At 37.2% G+C, this 21,582-nt stretch overlaps 2 protein-coding genes across 3 annotated transcripts; one reads left to right on the forward strand and one right to left on the reverse strand.

Annotated features, from left to right (window-relative positions):
* Positions 1 to 529: 529 nt before the first annotated feature.
* On the forward strand, positions 530 to 10,077 carry LOC136814005 (uncharacterized). 2 transcript variants are annotated; one of them, XM_067070512.1, is made up of 8 exons: positions 530 to 691; positions 1,550 to 1,620; positions 3,779 to 3,949; positions 5,921 to 6,179; positions 6,711 to 6,927; positions 7,210 to 7,401; positions 7,981 to 8,524; positions 8,801 to 10,077. In XM_067070512.1, exons 2-8 carry the CDS (start codon positions 1,551 to 1,553, stop codon positions 9,658 to 9,660), a joined length of 2,313 nt encoding a protein of 770 aa, XP_066926613.1. In that variant the 5' UTR covers positions 530 to 691; position 1,550; the 3' UTR covers positions 9,661 to 10,077. The 2 variants fall into 2 exon arrangements, with proteins under 2 accessions (XP_066926613.1, XP_066926614.1); XM_067070513.1 differs by having other exon boundaries at positions 586 to 733.
* On the reverse strand, positions 9,946 to 17,354 carry LOC136814006 (chymotrypsinogen B-like). The gene is made up of 5 exons (XM_067070514.1): positions 17,144 to 17,354; positions 16,446 to 16,680; positions 15,838 to 16,049; positions 15,340 to 15,440; positions 9,946 to 10,431 (listed from the first exon to the last, which is right to left on the reverse strand). Exons 1-5 carry the CDS (start codon positions 17,238 to 17,240, stop codon positions 10,177 to 10,179), a joined length of 900 nt encoding a protein of 299 aa, XP_066926615.1. The 5' UTR covers positions 17,241 to 17,354; the 3' UTR covers positions 9,946 to 10,176.
* Positions 17,355 to 21,582: the final 4,228 nt, after the last annotated feature.

Here is a 21,582-nt window from a genome sequence, read left to right on the forward strand (position 1 = left end):
AAAGAGGGGGAAGCTTATATGGCAATATGGCGACGGTTGTTCGAAGAGATGACTGTTTTCGGTATTCTCAGAAAAATGGCACTGTGACCGAATTATCATGGAAATATCAATTCGATTGCCAAAGATAAAAAGTTATAGGTTATAGTGGCATTTTGAAATTATACATGTTTTTTATAAGAACATCCAAACTTTTTCAAACGTTGAGATGTTCTTAACTTTTTAAGTTTCAAGCCTAAAAATGTTCTTAACATTTTTGCCCATTTTTCTAAGAAATAGGGTGTTTTAGAGTCTGCAAAGCCTTAAAATGTTCTTAACTTGTTCTTTTCATTTTGACCATCGAAGCTTTATGTTCTTATATAGTTTGCTCTTATAAAAAACGTGTAGGGGTACCCGGAACACCCAAGAAAACCTGAATTCATCAAAACTCTGGAAAAAACTTTTTTGCTTTCGCTCATCTTCTGCACTATTTTGAAATGAAAAAAAAAAGAAATCTTCCTTTTCAAAAGCTCCTTTCTGAATAATTCATTTCAAGCAAATCTAAATTTTAATTTGTAAACAAAGAACTGAATTACCATTTAGCATAATTAGTGAAAAAATTATAAGCCGCATTGCTACCAATGTTTCTTCAATTTTTCAAAACTGGGGAATTAACGCTGAAAACTATACTAAATATTTCAATTTGAAATGACAGGTAAAGTATGTTCCAGTAGGAGTCTGTTCATTTTTCATGAAGGTAAAAGACATACAGCCAACTCTCTCTAATTCTAATTTTTCTGTAATTCCAGCTAAAACATTGATCCCCTTAATTGGAGATTAGTTTAAAATGCTCTCTTTAATTCGAATTCTTCTCTAATTCGAAGAAAAGGTTATAATATGATATAAAATAGTTATAGTTATCTCTTTAAGATCGAATTACAGAGAGGCAACTGTAATAGACGATATCGGCTTTGCCGAATTCTCCCCGAATGATTGCCCATGATGCATTGCGCAAAAAAATTCACGGACGATAACCCTAACCCTAACAATGCATCATGGGTAATCATTCGGGGAGAATTCGGAAAGCCGATATCGTCTATTTAAAGAAATAGGACGTTGGAAAGGTAATTTTAAGCAAATATTATTTCCCTCAAGTGCAATGTATAAAAAGTGAAGACTGTCATTTGTTTGGAACAGCTTTTATTTATTACCTTTGACTAGTCCAAATACAAGAAATAGAAGATTAGACTTATTGATCTTTCTGACCATTGCCCATGCGCATAAGCCTTAAGTTTAAATTTGTGTTTCTCTTTCAAGCACAAAACTCATATAAAGGTTTCCACATACACGTTTTTATAAGAACATCCAAAGATTTTTAAACCTTCAGATGTTCTTAACATGTTCTTAATTTCACCATTTTGTGAGTATTTTGATCCATTTTCCTAAGAAATTGGGTCTGCAAAGCCTTAAAATATTCTTAACTTATTCTTAAAATTGAGGCTATCGAAGCCTTGTGTTCATATAGTTTGTTCTTATAAAAAAGAAAACTTGTATATGCCACTCGTTACAATAGGATGAAGATACAATCGACATTGATTCCATTAATTGTGGTGATTCCTTTAATGTCATGCTTCGTTTTCAAAGGTAAATATCTTGCATTCATTGAAAAACCCTGGTGTCACAGACCCGCTGGGACCCCACTGGAAAATTTGGCAGAAATTCCGTCCTGGTGGGAAAATACCCTGATATTTCAACCCCGCTGGGATATTGATTTTAGCCCATTAGAAATTCAATGTTTAAACATTGCACTCCAAAACCATCACTGGATTTTTTAACCTTGGAACAATAAAATTTCCCATTGGGATTTTGATAGGAGTTTTTGTCCCCACTAAAGAAAAAAGTTCCACCGGGGCTGTGAGACAGGGTGTATTGAAAATACGCTGAATTAAAATATGTAGTTGAGTAGCAAAGTCCAGGGTTACTAGGGTTAGTTACTAGTCCCTTACTAGTTAATAGTTACTTTTGAACCTCGGACCTCGGAAATTTTGTGAATTTTACGATCCTTATTGGGACTAATCTGACCAAATTTCTTTTCAGGAGAAAAATTGAAATTTTCCTATTTTCCCAACCCTATGTGGGTCTGAAATTTGATTTTTCCAACCCTTAGTGGGACTTTGGAAGGAAAGTCCAAAAAAGGTACCCTTAAGGGTGGCACATACCCGTACCCCCTGTATGAATTTGGGGTTGATTGAAATAATGCAATCTTAATAAGGCTTTGTTTGTAACGACTGAAAAAAGTTGAATATTTCTAAATTTAATGAAAAATCCAATTATAGGACTTATATTTGCACAAATTTGGAAAAATTGAGGAAAATTTGATTGATAAATTAATTTGAAAATTGAAATACGGAGAAATTGGTTAGTTGAAAAATCAAACTTAGGAAAAATTGAAAATTATACTACCTACTTGAAATTTGGCTAAGATGACAAATTAAACTTAAAAATAGCTTAGAAAATTGCATGAAAAATGAAATTGTGCATACCAGATAGACTAGGGTAAATGTTGTTTAAAGCATTCATTGATCTTGACAATGTACGAAATCAAAATCAAAGTAAACCAAAAAATTTGTAAATCAAATTCATCTCTCAAAGTTGTTTCAACGCTCTCTTGTTAACGACAATGTTTATTCTAATTAAAAATTTGAGTGAGTGACGAGAGAAAATGCTGAGGTGCATATACTCGAGTGACTTAGGGCAAGTCTCAAAAACCTAGCAGTTTACCCTAAGTTCTCTGAATCTGACTGCTATTGGTAGCGACAATAGCAGTCAGATTCAGAGATCTACTTAGGGCTCTAAAGTACCTCTATACCTTAAGGTTTCAGGGCCCGGTTGTTACGTAATTAAATATTAACCTAAAAATTAATTATTAAAGAAATTGTAATCGTGACATCATAATTTGATCGAATTTGGTGACGTCATGAATCGTATAATCGCTATAATATAAAAAATACATGTCAAATCTTTCCCAAATTTGAACCAAAGATGCATCTAACTGAAATGTAGCTTTTTGAAAAAAATTTTTTGGAAAATTTTGATGACGTCAGCAAAAAATAGCATTTTTCGATTTTTTGTATTTTTTGCTGACGTCATCAAAATCTTCACAAAATTTTTCATTGTGATCAAAGAAAAGTTCGGCACCATTAAGATGCGTCTTTGGTCCAAATTTGACAAAGATTTGACATGTGCTTATAGAGTTAGAGCTAATTTACGATTTATGACGTCATAATTTGATGACGTCACAATTCAAACTTTCTTTAATAATTAATTTTTAGGTTAATATTTAATTACGTAACACCGGGTCCTGAAACTTTAAGGTATAGGTCATCTAAAAATCCATAAGTGAACCCCTGAGAATGGGTGCTATTGGTAGCGGATTCGGGATTTGTGATTTTTTTAAATCTAGACACGCCCTAACTCACCCGAGTAGCTGAAGTAGAAACAAGTCCCTAAAGGACGCGTAAAAATAATTCTGATCATAATTACCTATTATAAAAAAACAATTATGCTTGATTTTTCTTGACATCAAGGCAGAGGAGTTCTCTCATAGGGACTAAAGGATGAATCCTTACATTCCCCGGAGCATAACTAGAAAACCTTCATCAAAATTGAAACATGATGAGTTAGTGTAAATGTCCGCAATATATTTAGTATCGGAGCGATAGATTTTTGGGACCTGGTCTGGGATCTAAAGAAATTGGAAATCGATATTATAGTATTTATTGCACCCATTTCTTTTCTGTAGACTACGAGGACGATTACCCATTGAATGTGATTACAGTATGGGGACAGAATTACGCGTCCAAGAAGATTGGTGTTCGAGAACCAGAGCTTGAAACACTGTGCACCAATTCCCCCTATGACGTCATCATTATTGGATATGTCACCAGATTTTTTGATACTATTAATTCACATAGTAAGAAATAAATTTTTATTGACATAACCCTCTAAACAGAAAGGTTTCTTTTTGTAAAGATCTGTGATTCAGACAATTTTTTGGTTTTTCGAAAAAGGAAATTATCATTCATTTCTGAGCACCAGAAAACCAATTTAGGTAGAAATCGAATTTTTTTTCCGTCTGCACAAAATAGTTACGCCTCATTTGGCACTGTATTTTTTATACCCTGAGTATCAGAGGTTAAGTTTTCAAAGAAAATAGTAACCTCTGAAGACAAATAATAGAAATTTTATCGCGCATGTGTCAATCTAATCACTGTAGAAAAAATCAAAGATGAAGAGCAAATATTACCATATTAATGTCTAGCAGACTGTATCAGTATGCGGTTTACTATTTACGAATTCCCCAGAAACCTCCAAGTGTAGTTGAAATGAGTTTATTTCGAAAGAAATCTTTTACATGATCCCCAAATGTATAACAGTAATTACTAAACTTTTAATTATGGAAATGTCACTCATTGAATCGAAATAATAGACAGACTTTATGTTATGATTCTCTATCACTGACTCTTTTTACAAAGCATTGATGACTTTTTGTAAGTTGTGTTTTCAACGACGGGAATAAAAATATCGACTATGACGCTCATCCAAGATCTTGGATGGTCGTCATGGTTACTTTTGTCTTCGTTGATTGTGCGATGAATAGAATCTCGATTCGTCGGCACAGCGTAAATATATGATTTTGAGCTGTGCTTTTCACGGTATATTTTTTACTTTGCAAATGATAGCGGACCCTCCTCCATTTTTTCTTGTTCATGTTATTATTTCCTTCTTTCTCTCTCTCTTGTCTATCACAGCTCAATACCCAGGAATGGACTTTTCAATTCACTGTAAATAAATTTTGGTTTTAAAAATGAAAATAAGTAATTTGCGACCTTTGGCACTATATTTCTGACCCCTCCACAGCCGAGGGCCCTGTTGATATTTTTCTTTCTATCACTTCTTTATTCTTTCTCTATTCTTTCTCTCTCTCTTGTCTATCACAGCTCAATACCCAGGGATGGACTTTTCAATTCACTGTAAATAAATTTTGGTTTTAAAAATGAAAATAAGTAATTTGCGGCCTTTGGCACTATATTTCTGACCCCTCCACAGCCGAGGGCCCTGTTGATATTTTTCTTTCTATCACTTCTTTATTCTTTCTCTATTCTTTCTCTCTCTCTTGTCTATCACAGCTCAATACCCAGGGATGGACTTTTCAATTCACTGTAAATAAATTTTGGTTTTAAAATGAAAATAAGTAATTTGCGGCCTTTGGCACTATATTTCTGACCCCTCCACAGCCGAGGGCCCTGTTGATATTTTTCTTTCTATCACTTCTTTATTCTTTCTCTATTCTTTCTCTCTCTCTTGTCTATCACAGCTCAATACCCAGGGATGGACTTTTCAATTCACTGTAAATAAATTTTGGTTTTAAAAATGAAAATAAGTAATTTGCGGCCTTTGGCACTATATTTCTGACCCCTCCACAGCCGAGGGCCCTGTTGATATTTTTCTTTCTATCACTTCTTTATTCTTTCTCTATTCTTTCTCTCTCTCTTTTCCATCACAGCTCAATACCCAGGGATGGACTTTTCAATTCACTGTAAATAAATTTTGGTTTTAAAAATGAAAATAAGTAATTTGCGGCCTTTGGCACTATATTTCTGACCCCTCCACAGCCGAGGGCCCTGTTGATATTTTTCTTTCTATCACTTCTTTATTCTTTCTCTATTCTTTCTCTCTCTCTTGTCTATCACAGCTCAATACCCAGGGATGGACTTTTCAATTCACTGTAAATAAATTTTGGTTTTAAAAATGAAAATAAGTAATTTGCGGCCTTTGGCACTATATTTCTGACCCCTCCACAGCCGAGGGCCCTGTTGATATTTTTCTTTCTATCACTTCTTTATTCTTTCTCTATTCTTTCTCTCTCTCTTGTCTATCACAGCTCAATACCCAGGGATGGACTTTTCAATTCACTGTGATACCTCTAACACAATGAATGGTATACAATGTCCTGACATTCAAAATGCTATTGAAACATGTCACCGAAACAGAAAGAAAGTCATTCTTGGAATTGGTGGTGCAAACGCTTTAGAGGAGTTTACAACCTTCACTGATGGTATTCAGGCTAAACGATTCGCATCGAATGTTTGGAATTTATTTCTTGGTGGACAAACAGACGCATCCATTCGACCATTTGGAAAGTAAGTCATTGCTGACATTGTCTCTTATACTAAGCAGCTATTGGTCAATTTTTGAAATATGAAGCGTCCGTGGAAGTTATATATTCGAAAATATTGGACAGCAAAGAAGCCAATGAAATGTCGGTATTTACGCGCGTCGGATAATAAACCCTCTTATGTACCAATATCTCTGTGACCCAGTGAGAGTTGTGTGCACCTAAATATGAGCTAAATGTCGATCAATATTCTCTTGTGTTTTATTGAGTGTATGTGGCTTAATTTTGGTGTGGTATTCTGCTGTGGTTTTCTGACGGGGAAGAAATTTTATGATAATTCATCATTGATCAGTTTACCAGTGGGCCCTCTACTCATTGCGGGTCTATTGGTTGTAAAACATTTGCCACATATGAACTTTGTCCCACATAAAATGCCCTAGCCCGGAAAAACATCCGAACCTTTTAAAATTTTCCACCCGAGGCTTGAACTGGAAAACCCTGGGTTGTTTAGTATTGACCATCATTAATTCATCGTTTCTTTCAATTTCTATTTTAGCGAAGTGCTAGACGGTATCAACATCGAACTTGGTCACGGACAGTCGCAATATATGAACGTTTTTATGCAACGTCTCCACGAATTTCGTACAGCACAAGCGCAAGTTCAAGACACTTTAATCACTTTCTCGTCAAAATGCAGTTACCCGGATGCATATCTTGGTCCTGATCCTGGAAAACCTTTAAGTGATGCTTTAGCTACTGAACTTATCGACCAGGTGAAATTTCTTTTTATCAATATTAATAATATTCCAATTTTTGTCTCCGCTGAAAGTAATCAAATAAACAAATCCTTACTGCAAAATATTATGTTCTTTTTCTTATTCCCACTGAATTTTCTGACTTGGAATTCGAATCCCGAACCATAAAAACAAGAGAATCAATCCACACTGAGTTTCAGTCCGTTATTTTTACCAAACTGACTAAATTAATCTTACCGGATCTGTGAGAAAGAATCCAGTATACGCAAAAATATGTCTAACTTGTACTCCGATTTCTAGATTTATGTCCACTTTACCCAATCAGCGTGTTGTGTTATTGGAAGCCCTGGGTTCACAGCATCCATGCAGAAATGGAACATGTTGTCAGCAAAGACTAAAACAGATTTAGCCCTGGGTTTTGCATCTAGTAGATATGCGGTTGAAAACAAAAATTGCTTTAATTCTGGCAACCGAGTTGCAGAAGCAATTAAGGTAATCGATGATTCTAGCTGTTCTCTTTTCATATGATTTATTGAATAGGCCATTATTCACAGTCTAAATGAATCATAGGTAATCAGGACTGGTTGTGCTCTATAGAAATGACTGCCGGTTGGCTAGACGCAAAAATCTTCAAAATTTTTCAAAACTTTGGACCAATAATAGTAAGATAGTAAGTCGTCATTAGCGCACAGTAGTCCTGATTACCCATTACGCTTTGTGACTGTAAAATGGTCTATATAAATGGGCTTTTCCAATAAATTTCAAGATATCGGTTTACATAAGTTGACACAACAGTTTGACAAAAGTATTCCCATACGACATTTATTTCAAAATCTGAAAAAAACGAAAGTGGTCCTTCCTACTGAGTATCGTTGTTCTAGAAGTAAACAATTTTGTAAAAACCTTTTTGATTAAAGGTTTTGAGCATATAAACGACGATGAATATATTGGATGAAATCTTTCCTAATATTTGGAACTAATAAGAAATAGACCCTTAGTAAGACTGAATTTCACAAGAAAGTGCATTTTTTGTATGATTATGATATTCTCTATAATTATCATTACAAACAGCCTTGGCAGCAACGAAACCCTTACTTAAACGGTGTGGAAATCATTGATAATTCATTCGATATCCACAACAGACGAAGATATACATTCACTCAAAGCATTAAGACATATTACAGAGCACCTGAACCACAGCCGCTTCCGGAAATCCGCCCAACACCACCTATACAAATACAACAACCACCACAACCTGCACTTCCGTCTACCCCTTATCAGCAACAGTCTCCAACCTACCAGCAGCATGCTCCCGTCTACCAGCAACAGATGCCTACCTATCAGCAGCCAGCTCCAATCTACCAACAGCCTGCTCCAGTCATTCAACCAATAGTGAGCATCCCAGTGACCCCTATACCTCCAACAGATCCCCCTGAGGAGGAGGAAGAAGTAGTGGAGGAAGAGCCTCCTATCGACCCGCGACCTGACCTTGTTGCTACCACTCTACCACCTGAAGTTGTACAACCGGAGCCTGATACTGAAACCGTTGATACAGAAGTGATTGATCATAAATTACCTTCACCCATTGCAAATGAAACAGACAATTTGGTCATAGGTAACTGAATGTGATGAGTAGAATTTTGCTTTAGAGGAGTGACAGTTTGAAAAAAAGTCAAGGAACCTAAATCGTTTTTTGGTTGATGAGAAGATTAGCCCCAGATCTTTCTGGGTTTTTCTCCTGTATAAGGCGGTTCTGAGAAATTGACGTCACTTTTAGTTAAGTTATTGCAGAACAGTTTGCTAAAAAATTCAAGTGCTGGACTTATATAGGCTACTTCTTATTAGAGTTACAACATTGAGAATATATGGTAGTTTTATGTTCATTTTTTAGATAGTTCAACTGAAGGAAAGATTGGTCATGAAGAAGGACAGGAAGAAACAGTTGACGAAAAAATCGAAAAGGAGCATGAAGAGGTAGAGAAAGAGCATGAGAGAATTGAAGAAGAACATCTTGAAAAAGAGGAAGAAGATCCCGTTGTTCTGGAGCCTGTAGGTCCCGAAGAAGAGGAAGAGGTAGTGGTCTCGACCCGACCCCCTGCTACCAGGGCACCACCCCTTAACCCTGATTTAGCAGCAGGACGCATACCACCGAACTGGGATTTTGCACAAGCTGCTGAAATTCAAAAGAAGAAGAGAGCTCATTGTAAAGGCAATTTTTCTGATGGAAGATGGCAATTAAAATGTGCAACTTCACGTGTTTATCACCCGCCTCCTCCGTCCCCAGTGAATAAAAAGAAGGGTGTTAAAATCACGTTTAAGGGACCATTCAAGCCTGGATACATACCAAACACAAAGGCTCACCATAACAAACATCGTAAAAAGAAAACGAAGAAGGCAAAACATTCGACGAAATCGAAAAAACATCTCAATGCAAAACGTGTGAAACTACATAAACGTGTTCAGAAACTTAAACATAAAAAAACTCAGAGGAAGATTGAACCTAAGGAGACATTCAAACCAAGTTACATTCCTAAAACACAACAAAAAAGAAAGAAGAAACATCATCGACGACATAGAAAACAAAAGATTCGACATAATCTCCAACATGCTAAACACCATATCAAGAAATTCCGAAAACGAAAACATGACCGAAAGAACAGAAAGACTTTGAGAAAAGATGAAAAATCATCCTTCAAACCGAAATATATTCCGGTTACTAAAGAAAACAAGGAATTTTTTAGAGGACTTTGAAGTCTTTGAATACTGAAAGGTAAGGCTGGTGTGCATATTGTTTGTGACAATGCAGTTTGATGCATAATATTGTTAAAGACAATGAAATGAAGCTATAAAATAGAACAAATAAAATTTAAAATTGTCGAGGACTTATTTTGGCGAGAGAGCTAAATTTTTGAATTATATTTTATGTGAATTTGGGCTAGATTGGCGACGCCACATATACCGTTACTACATAAACGGAGCCCAGATTGTAGATATCCACAACGGTTATAACCAGTTTGAAGGAAGAACCACACAAAATCGATGAATAATTTTTTTTTCCGGTAAAAAATAATTTGAAAAATTGATCATTAAGTAAGGGTCATTTTCGTATTGTAAATAGATTTCTTTTGTAATTTGATTGCTGAAATATATACAGCCTTTAGCCTTTTATTTCATTTGCGATCTTACACAATCTTGACCAATTAAATGTTTATTCGAGATAAGTAATTCAGTATACAGCCTTACGTACTAATTGTTTCAAAATCATTATTAATGATACCCAACCAATGTCATTGTTTCAATTATCCATTCTTTTAGATAATGAACACTGGCATACACAGTGTACTCATTCTCATTGGCTCCACATGATCTTGATCCCCAACTCATTACACCTTGTAATTCCCAATGTTTGCCATCATAACAAACAAAAGGGCTTCCACTATCACCATGACAGCCACTCATTCGTGTATTTTGCAGACCGGCTGAACATAAACTATATTGACCAACTGAGAGGGGTGCGATCATCTGAAAACCAAAGTTTGAGAGTTACGCTTTCGATAGTTGAATTAGGGACGGGAACTATATTAATTTGTCTTTTTATAAAATCTTCATTACCCCTTAGGATAGAAACAATGTGTGGGTATTTTGTATTGTTTATATCAAGAATGAAGTTCTCGAATATTTTCTATCTTACCAGGACGCGTTGGAATTTTAAACTTGATTGGATCAAAATAAAGTACGTCCATTTTTCAAAATATTCCCATTTGCCTACGATTATAATTAGACACGATGAGGCACGTGGAGATAAAACGCTCTAAAAGAACAAACATTACATTAACACCCCCGTCTCATAACCCCCGTGCCACCTTTACCGACAGGAGGGGATAATATTTTCCTCAAAATTCTAGTGAGGATAGTGTCATGGTGAAGAAACTAAAGAATAATCTAGAATCTAGAAAGAAGCTACAAAAATATGAATGTGTGTAAATTATTAAAGACTTTGATTTCAAAAGAACATTTTCGTTTTACAAAAAAGAACACTCGCCCACCGGACTCCGAAAGAGCCGGTCGACGGTGTCAAAATGATTTATTGGCCACCGAGCGGTACGGCCCAGGAAGAGAAATTATGTATTAGATTTTTTGGCATTGCTGAGTTAAACCCAGAGAAGGAAAAGACTGCGGAGTTGGGAATCTCCGCAGAGTGAAATAAAACCCAAGTCGTAATAATCTGCAGTGAACGGCGCATCCAGACGTGGATATCTTATGAACTTTTTGTATATATTTATTTGGATTTTATTGTTGGTATCGTGTTTTAATATTGAGTACTTATAATGAACTAAATTCGTGTCCACTCCGTTGAGCCTTGACCCAGGAACTACAAAGGGTACCAACCCGTCTCCTTACCTTCCAGCGGTAAGTCAGGCCGATATCCGGGAAAAACTTTTAAATATAAATTTTGTTGTCATTAGCTCAGGTATGATCAGCCTTGAGCAACACGACATCTGGGGGCTCAACCGGGATAGCCTAATGGTGATAGGCAGTTATGGAGGGACACAACAAAAAAATCGCAAAAATTAAAAACTTATAAAAATTGAAGAAGACTGAAATACGAATTACCGAACAGTTACCATGAAACCGATTTGCTGTGAATTTCGAGAACACTATTTTCAAGAGAACGAAGAGATGATTGTTCAATTTGTTTTATTAAAACAAAGGCTATGTGTACTGTTGGATATGTTTGTTATTTACTTGGTTGTTTGAAGAAGCTGCTCACTCTTCTCGATGACTTGCGTGTATTTTGGCTTGTTACCCCTAATGCTTTCAGAACTTGATCGGTAGTTACTGAACTCCACGTCTATCCAAGCTTGGACTTAGCAAAACGCTTACACTCAAGCTCTGATGGACCAGGTAGTCACTCAACTCCGATCTTGCGAATCAAACAGATATCGAACAAATGTCTTGCGGATAGAAACATCGATATGCCGAATTATTGAATTTTGATCGAACACTTTCTGAATGGTTTGAGATTACTTTCTACACCGATCTTTGAAAAGGGCGTGGCTGTTTTTGGAGTCGTTATGGTTAGAAACAAGCGAAACGGGAAGTTCCCGAAAACCGAGAATTCTTGGGGAAAAGAATATGTTTCCGAAATTGACAATCATTTCGATGAATTAGCAGCTGCCTGTTGTTAGATAAGCCATGAATGCTATCCAAAGCGAGCTTGCTGAATGAAAAACAAGTTTTGCTTGAATGCCCATTCATGCATTCAATGGTACTCTTGCTTGAAGAAACTTTACGAGCCTGTTTTCAAACTTATCTGATTGTTTCTTAACAAGATCGACTCTATATTTCAATCAACCTGTTGGCATCTGTCGCTGCTAAAAATTTAATGAAAGGTTTTCACTTCAGTGACTTGTTACAGTAGTTTGGGTATGTCGGACATTCTGAACAAGATACTTGAAGGACAGAGACGTTTAAAGAGTGTCATCACAAACAGAAGTTGTAAAGACCCTTTAAACCTGTTGAAACCCTACAAGATTCCGAAGAAAAATAATACAGAAGCATCGTCGACAAGCCAAGACAAGAAAGCACAGCAGATCGAGCCAACCACCTCCCATCTCATCGCGAGGTCAGGTCGAAAAGAATTTGGCGAAGCTTCAGAGACTGCAGAAAAAGGAGGAGAGGCAGATCAAAAAACTGATGAAGCGTGTTAAGAAGCGACAGAGAAAGATCGCAGATTGTCACCGACGAATCGCGAACATCAACGATCCGAAGTAAGGTGATTATATTCATACAATCCTTGTAACTCGCTCTAACGAGCCTTCGGCTCGCTCAAGTGAGACCAAGGATCTATTGAATACATCGCGTCCTGGTCAGGTAGCACAGCCCTATCCATACAATCTTCTTAACTCACTTCTCGAGTCTTAGGCTCACCCGAGTGAGACCGAAGGTCTATTGAATACGCTGTGATCACTGATCACCTCCCAAGCGACCAAATCTTACAATCTTTAACCCTACCCACGAGAGCCTTCGAGCTCGATAGAATAGAACTGAAGATCTATAGATTTACCTTACAATCTCCCAGCTGTTCAACCGCCAATCGCTAGCTAGCGGATCGAACCAACAAAATGCTGTCTTCAACCACGGTTTATAGAAACACTTTAAAACCACGTGATTAAAAACAAACTGATCCACCGAACTGCTCCGGTACCGCATCCCGTCCCTATCCTGATGTCGACCTTACACGAAATCTTAACTAAACAATACTGGGAAATGAATAATTCACATCACAACTATTCCTTCAAAAGAATAACCGAAGAAACAAAAAATTACCTCTTCGAGAGATTTATCAACAACAATCACATCCCATTGATGTATCCTGGCGAACCACCAATTAATCGCAACCTAAATGTCGAAAGCCTCAATGAGAAACAATGCCTGGCGCTTGAACAAGAAATACTAAACGTGAAACTCGATCGACTAATGTATCCCCAGCGAAGGGGATTAATCCTGAAGCTGATAAAGCTACAGTCAGACCTTGCCCTTCTCGAGAAGAAAAATGCAGAAAAATCAAAAGCACGCAACGTAAAGCCGTTAATCAACGCGAAGAAGCCAACAACGACGGAGCAAGAGCAATCCTGGAAAACACTCATCGAGAGACTAACCAACCCTCCACTTCTCCAGTTCCCAGATTTTAAGAAGAACTTCATCCTTAACACAGACGCCTCAGAAATCGTAATTGGGTACGTTCTCAGTCAATCTGTGAATGGTGACCACCCACATCCAGTCAAGTACGGAGGGAGAGTTCTAAAAAACGCTGAACTTCGATACACAGTAACAGAGAAGAAATTGCTGGCTTTGGTCTACTCGATTCGAGATTGCAACCAATTCCTCGAAGATAAGCCTTTTAAAGTATTTACCGACCACAAACCTCTTACGTACGCACTGCAGTCCTGCGACGAGACCGGAAGAATCTCTCATTGGTCAGCCATCCTCCAAAAATACGTATTTACAATACATTACAGAAAGAGTTCAAAAAATAGTGCCGCGGACGCAATGACTAGACCACCAATCCAACAAGCTGAACAAGTCTATTCCGTGAACAGAAACCAAAGAAAAAAGAAAAAAAAAGAAAGAAAAGAAACCAAAAACTTTGAACGCTGCAGACGACCCACACATTACAACAAATCTACACCTTGGTAAATACAACCTTTAGTACCCTCGAAGGCTGGGGCGAAATCACAACCACGACAAAAACCTCAACTCGGCTGTCGGGGTACACTACAGATGCTCAGATGGAGGAAGATTCAGACCATCCGTACCTAGGTAGTTTCCGTTCGGAATTGAAAATCCGAATGGGAAAAGTACTATCTAATTGAACCGAAAGCATCTACGTGATGGAAATGGCGATTCCAGAGCAGCTGAATGATATTCTCCCCTTGGGGAAACTGAAAGTCTCGTGGTCGGACAAGCGGTTTGTGGACGCAACGACGGAACAACCGATAACGATGAAGTGCCGAACGCGAGTATGGAAGCCCGACGAGAAGAACTTAAATGACTAACGAAACACTTAAATTTTTGATTTTATATGTATTTTTTTTTGGTAACTGGTTAATTGACGTATTGATAAAGACAATCGATGGTAAAGTTTAAGCTATAATTGTTACATTCCGATGGAAAATGCCATTTGGGGTCCAAATGTTTGGGGGCCCCGGCTGTTGTCATGGTGAAGAAACTAAAGAATAATCTAGAATCTAGAAAGAAGCTACAAAAATATGAATGTGTGTAAATTATTAAAGACTTTGATTTCAAAAGAACATTTTCGTTTTACAAAAAAGAACACTCGCCCACCGGACTCCGAAAGAGCCGGTCGACGGTGTCAAAATGATTTATTGGCCACCGAGCGGTACGGCCCAGGAAGAGAAATTATGTATTAGATTTTTTGGCATTGCTGAGTTAAACCCAGAGAAGGAAAAGACTGCGGAGTTGGGAATCTCCGCAGAGTGAAATAAAACCCAAGTCGTAATAATCTGCAGTGAACGGCGCATCCAGACGTGGATATCTTATGAACTTTTTGTATATATTTATTTGGATTTTATTGTTGGTATCGTGTTTTAATATTGAGTACTTATAATGAACTAAATTCGTGTCCACTCCGTTGAGCCTTGACCCAGGAACTACAAAGGGTACCAACCCGTCTCCTTACCTTCCAGCGGTAAGTCAGGCCGATATCCGGGAAAAACTTTTAAATATAAATTTTGTTGTCATTAGCTCAGGTATGATCAGCCTTGAGCAACACGACAATAGTAACTCTATTGTACAGAGCTAAAAAATGAAATTTCAGGTTATTTTTTCCACCCGAGGCGAAGTTTTGGTCAAGTTTTCCAATTGGGAGGGGGTTCAACCGGGTCTGTGACACAGGGTGCACATTACCTCCATGTGGAATTTACACATTTCAGTGTCGATGACCACCATTTCGCCTTGTTGTAAAGTTTCACTGAAATCAAGCACACCTCGCGTCGTTGTTCCCCAACCTAAATATTAATAAGAGCATGCTGAGATGGTTACTGTCTGGACCACCATACCACTTCTTCCTGGCATGACACTTGGAGATTATGTTAATTGTTAGTGAATATATTGACTGTTTCGAATCCGATCGGTAACAGATAAGTGGATTTAGCAGATAAGATGCGGAATCTGTTCTGGGACGGAAGTGTGGAATTTAGATCCACTACCGGAGACGGAAATTCTGCTTTCTTTGTCTGGAAAAACTGAAAATAGCAAAATAACTAATATTCCGAATTTTCAACAAAGTCCTCCATTTCACAGAAATTTTCTTTGACGGAGTTTTGGTTCTCATTTTAAAGGTTCAATGGAAATAGGGGGAAATTGACGGAATCAGGTACCTCTGAAACCTCCTCAAAATTATACCTGTGGAGACACACTTTCTGCCAGATTCAGCTTTAGTATTTGGAAGACAAATTGGTTGAATGGCTTCATTGAACATTAATGGTGTCGTTAATCGCACCAAAGCGATATCATATTTAGAATGGCGTCTTGAGAATCCGGGATGTCTTAAGATTCTTGATACTTTCATCTCCACTTGGTATTCGTTTTTGACATGTAACTTATGTAAACCAGCCCTGAATGTGAAATGATCGATACAAATAGATAGATAAGACCTGTGCGGTGGATGATGTAGATAAAAGTGACAGGAAAAAACCATTTCCAAACCATCTCTTAACCGGCACGAGATCTATAACACACAGTTTTCCAACAATATCAAAAGTTTAGCCGAATAGCCAATTTTAAAGTCAAACTATTCAACTTTGAAGTGTAGTTTTACAAAGTTTCTTGTAAGTTCAAAAAGTGACTGTCCATGGAAGAGTTAGAATATCGCAAAACTTAGGCGTTAAAAGGGCCGATAAGGTTATGGTTTTAACTTTTCGTGTTTTTGCCACCCGTATGACACACGGAAAAAGGGCAGGTCTTCAAATTAATGAAACATTCTCGTATTGCTTTCTGTGCAAGGATTTTACCTCATTGTATATTTATACATCGGTATATCTTCTTCCAACATCCATGGTCCGTTAAAACAATGCGCCGCTGTCAAAATCCAATATGGCGTAAGGATGGATGCACCACACTCGGGTTCACCATTAAAGTAGAGCACGGCTTGCCACGGCCACGAATGAGGGATTGAATCTTTTCCTTCTATGAGTTTGCTTGTAGCAGAGTGGACATCGTGTCCACCAAAATATGTATGTCCACACTCTGTAATGAAAGAAAAGAGAGCATTTGTTGATAAGAACCAGTAGATTTTGGCTGAGGCTCGGCTGCTTTTGTTTTTTCGTACTTTTGCGTACTTTTGCGTATCTTTGCGTACTTTTGCGTTACTTTTGCGTACTTTTGCGTTTCTGATTCCCTATTGCCTTAAATTTTAGCAATTATACTATCCGAAGTTGTTGGTTTAAATGCCTGATTTCCCACCAGATAACTGTATGACCAGATTGATGACGAATACCCGCTCAATGGACAAGAACATCTGCAGTATTTTCCGGGACAAACAAACGATGTACGGTGGTGAAAAAGACTGAGTCATAACACGCCGTACATCCCACCGACCATTCGACCAACGAACATCATTGTAAATTTTCAGGGTTTTGCGATTCTAGAATCAAAATTGCTCTTAAATGTCTTATTCTTTAAGAGATGGTTATTAATAAAAGCTTTTCACCTGTATCAAATGGTATAGGATCTCCAAAAGAAATTGAAAGAAATATGCTCAAATTCAAAGAAATATAACAAAAAAGGTGTTCGAAGTATATTTTCATGGTTATCTCCCCAAGTCAAAAATTCCTGAAATTTTATGAGTAGCACAATTTCGTTATCAACGCTTACAATTTTGTTTTTCGTACGTAATGGAGTTTTTATGGAGACCCTGTCTCATGTTTTCACCTGTGTAAAATTCGCAATATTTGGAAATTGGATTTGCAAAGTTTGATCAGTCGATTCGTGTTTTAAATAACAACTGGTTTTACAAGTAATTAATTTGTAAATTTTGACGAAATATGATTAATTTATTGACTTTTAACACCTTTTTTCAGCCTAAATTTAGATTTCTTTTTAAAGTTCATTACATAGATTTTTTCAAGTGATTAAAGGTGTTATTTGGTTACAAAGTTTGCGATATCAACAGCAGCTTTATTGAGGGAAAAAATCAATAAAAAATGATTTTATTTTGCAGGTGAAGATCCACGACAAAGTACACATGGAAGCCCTGAAATCAACCAAGTATTTTTCAACCTTGTAAAAGGAAATGCTACACGTTTTTTTTTATAAGAACGTCAACAATTTTCAAAGTCTTCGTATGTTCTTAGTTTTTTGGATTTGAAGCCTAAAAATGTTCTTAAAATGTTCTTATTTTCAGCATTTTTTGAGCATTTTGATGTAATTTCTTAAGAAATTGTATGTTTTTAAGTCTCCAAAGCCTTAGAATGTTCTTAGAATGTTCTTAAATTTTTGGGCCTCAAAGCCTTATGTTCTTATATAGTTTGTTCTTATAAAAAAACGTGTATTTAGTTAATGTAACTATGATGAAAGCCCCTTACTCTGATTCACGTTTTTTATGAGACTAAACTATAGTATGCGAAACGTCTTTCAAACAAATATACGGCGTGCACTAAAGTTCGTTTAACCACGAAAGATACAAGAATAGCACCATCCTGTCCGCGGAGTACTATGAAAGATCAAATAAATGAACTTCACACCCACAGTAACCTGAACAGTCGCTAGGAAATCACCTGTGTACACATCAAAATAAAAAAATGTCGATTATGCCTTTACCGAAAAGACCGAAATCGTTTGCTACCCTGAAATAAATTAGTTGAACCAGAGAACTAAGATCATCGCAAATGCAGACATAAAAAAGCATAAACTTTTTTATGAGCTCTGACACTTCTGTCGATTGACGTAATGGCGTCAGACAACGAAAAACCGAAGACTGTAGATTGTAAAGTTTTTTAAAACGGTTTGTTTGCTGATGATAAACCCAGAAGAAGGCTGTGAAACTATTACCTTATCACACGAATATTACTAATACTAGTCGTTTTATTAACACGAATTGAAAAATAAAAACCCCCTTAATAATTTAAACCAGCCGTGGTGTCCTTGAAAAAGCAAATAAATTCGTGTAATTTGTTATCACCAGAAATCGTCGGGTTTTCGTGTCGTCAAAATGGAAAAACCAGAAAATTGAGTTTCAGTCCCACTAATAAGGGTCGGAAAAATAGGAAAATTTCTACTTTTTGCTCCTTGAAAGATCAAAATTTAGTCGAACTCAAATTAATCCCAATTTAAGGGTCGTAAAAATCGCAAGATTTTCCTATTTTTCTCCTTTTTTGTCCCGCTTAGTCCAAGGGCCGAAAGTCGGGTGAATGGCACATACCCGTCAGCTCGCAACCCTAGTACCCCTGGGCTATTAACCAACAATAATACAGTTGACTTGACGCTCTCTAATTCGACGTTCTACTACTGCGCTCCCGTGTACTAAAAATTGAAAAAAAATTGAAAGTCCCAGTCATCAAGAATCTCTCATAAACGACGCTGTATTATTCGATAAGCTCCCTTATTCGATGAAAATCCAATTCCCCTTGAAGAAGTTCGAAGAGAGCGTCAACTGTACTAGTATACCCTTGACCAAGCTTCTCAATCCTGGCAGCAAAGCAAAATCTTTGATCAGAGTTTTTGAAAAGTGGTACCCTAATGGCGGTACTACTCAATAACGGTGAAAATGCATCAAGAGCGTTAGATCTACTTTTTCTGGAAAACTTTTGATGATGTAGCGTCGTTAGACGTTAATCGACCTCCTGGAAGGCGGTTTTTTGCCGTCATGTTTTTGTTTACGGAGTCTGGGAGGTTGTAGCCCGGGGTCCACTTAAAGCTTTTTTTATAGACTGGATAGCGCGATTAAGTGGCCCGGTAGTATATGGTAATATGCTTTTGCTTAGGCGGACTGTAAAACAGTCCGCCAGATTTTCGTTGTTTTTGCCAGGTAAAAAAAGAATGCAGCAATGTTTTTATTTGAAAATAAGGGATTCAAAATCTGTTACTAATGCTTTCTTCTCATTCTTGAGTATATTTTTCAACTTCAAGTAGCTTTTTTGTTATTTGGATTCTAAACATTTTTTTTTTTCAAAATGGCAACCTCGCCAAATGCTCCTAGTCGACCGCCTGATGAAGGCGGTTTTTTACCGTCGTGTTTTTGTTTACCGAGTCTGGGAGGTTGAAAGTTGAAATCGAAAGTGAAATCGTGCAGCTTAAGCTACCATCTTTAATTTTCATTTTTGGTGGCTGAATATTAGGGAGATAACCACGCAAATATCTAAGAGATAACCACGCAAATATCTAAGAGATATCCCGCGTGTACGGTGGCCCAGAGAGGTATGGCATGGGTGGATGGTACGGTGGCTTAAAAAGTTCAGCGTGTTAGCTAGGATGCAAGCGTTTTGATTTCAGAGGTAGCCTTTGTTTTTAGATGTACTTCTTGGAGTAATTTTGAATTATAACTTCTCTCAGTCCTCTGCAATTATTTTCGACATTGTTAGTTATTGCATTTTACATGTGCTGTTTTTCATTTTTTATGAAGTATCATACATGATTTGATGGATGTTGTTCTTTTGACTGCTGAAGAAAGTGTTAATTGCTCTGTAAAACAGCGGTCGCACCAGTTTGCTCTGAAGCAAACTGTGACCTAGTCGACCGCCTGAAGGCGGTTTTTTACCGTCGTGTTTTTGTTTACGGAGTCTGGGAGGTTGAAAGTTGAAATCGAAAGTGAAATCGTGCAGCTTAAGTTACCATCTTTAATTTTCATTTTTGGTGGCTGAATATTAGGGAGATAACCACGCAAATATCTAAGAGATATCCCGCGTGTACGGTGGCCCAGAGAGGTATGGGTGGATGGTACGGTGGCTTAGAAAGTTCAGCGTGTTAGCTAGGATGCAAGCGTTTTGATTTCAGAGGTAGCCTTTGTTTTTAGATGTACTTCTTGGAGTAATTTTGAATTATAACTTCTCTCGGTCCTCTGCAATTCTTTTTGACATTGTTAGTTATATTACATTTTACATGTGCTGTTTTTCATTTTCTATCAAGGGGGGGGTTTCATGGTTGGCGGAGGAGCGGAATTTGCCTTTTTTTCGGACGGAGTGGCGGAATTTGGCGAAAATTTAGACGGAATTACGGAAATTGGGTTCTCTGACGGAGACGGAAAATTAGACAATTTTAGTGCGGAAAACGGAATTTAGCAAAAAAATTTGCGGAATTTCGGAATTGGTAAAAGATATTCAAAATTTTGCGGAATTTTCGACAAAAATGTTGAATTTCAAAGGAATTTTCGGTGACGGAATTTTGGTTCAATTTAAGACGGTTTGACGGAAATTGGAGAAAAAATTGGCGGAGTTGCGGAATCGGGTACCCCCTGAAACCCCCCCCCCCCCTATCAAGTATCATACATGATTTGTGATGGATGTTTTGTTCTGTTGACTGCTGAAGAAAGTGTTAATTGCTCTGTAAAACAGCGGTCGCACCAGTTTGCTCTGAAGCAAACTGTGACCTAGTCTACTTCACTGGACTCAGCGTCATAAAAAGATATCAAAAAGCAAAGTTCAGCCAAAAGTAGACTCTAGTCTAGGGAGGTTGAAGAGTTGAAATCGAAAGTGAAATCGTGCAGCTTGAGTTACCATCTTTATTTTCATTTTTGGTTGCTGAATATTAGGGAGATAACCACGCAAATATCTAAGAGATATCCCGTGTGTGCGGTGGCCCAGAGAGGTATGGGTCGATGGTACGGCGACTTAGAAAGTTCAGCGTGTTAGCTACACGCTTTTTTTACGAGAATATACTTTATAAGAATGTCCCTGATGAAATGGCCAAAAAATTAAGGATATGCTAAGAATATCAACATCATGGAATTTTGAGACGTGTGTACTAAATGTTAAATCTAGTCTGAATTAGGATCCTAACCTAAGAATGCTGTAAGAATATTTTAGGATAATTTTCCCAAAAAGTTAAAGAATATCCATGATGAAATGAATTTACACCATTCTTATAAAAAAAAGCGTGCATTTTACATGTGTTTTTTTCATTTTTTATGAAGTATCATACATATGATTCGATGAT

This window comes from Clytia hemisphaerica, unplaced genomic scaffold, assembly GCF_902728285.1.
Source record: "Clytia hemisphaerica strain Z4C2 unplaced genomic scaffold, Clytia hemisphaerica genome assembly, whole genome shotgun sequence".
Taxonomy (NCBI): Eukaryota; Metazoa; Cnidaria; class Hydrozoa; order Leptothecata; family Clytiidae; genus Clytia; species Clytia hemisphaerica.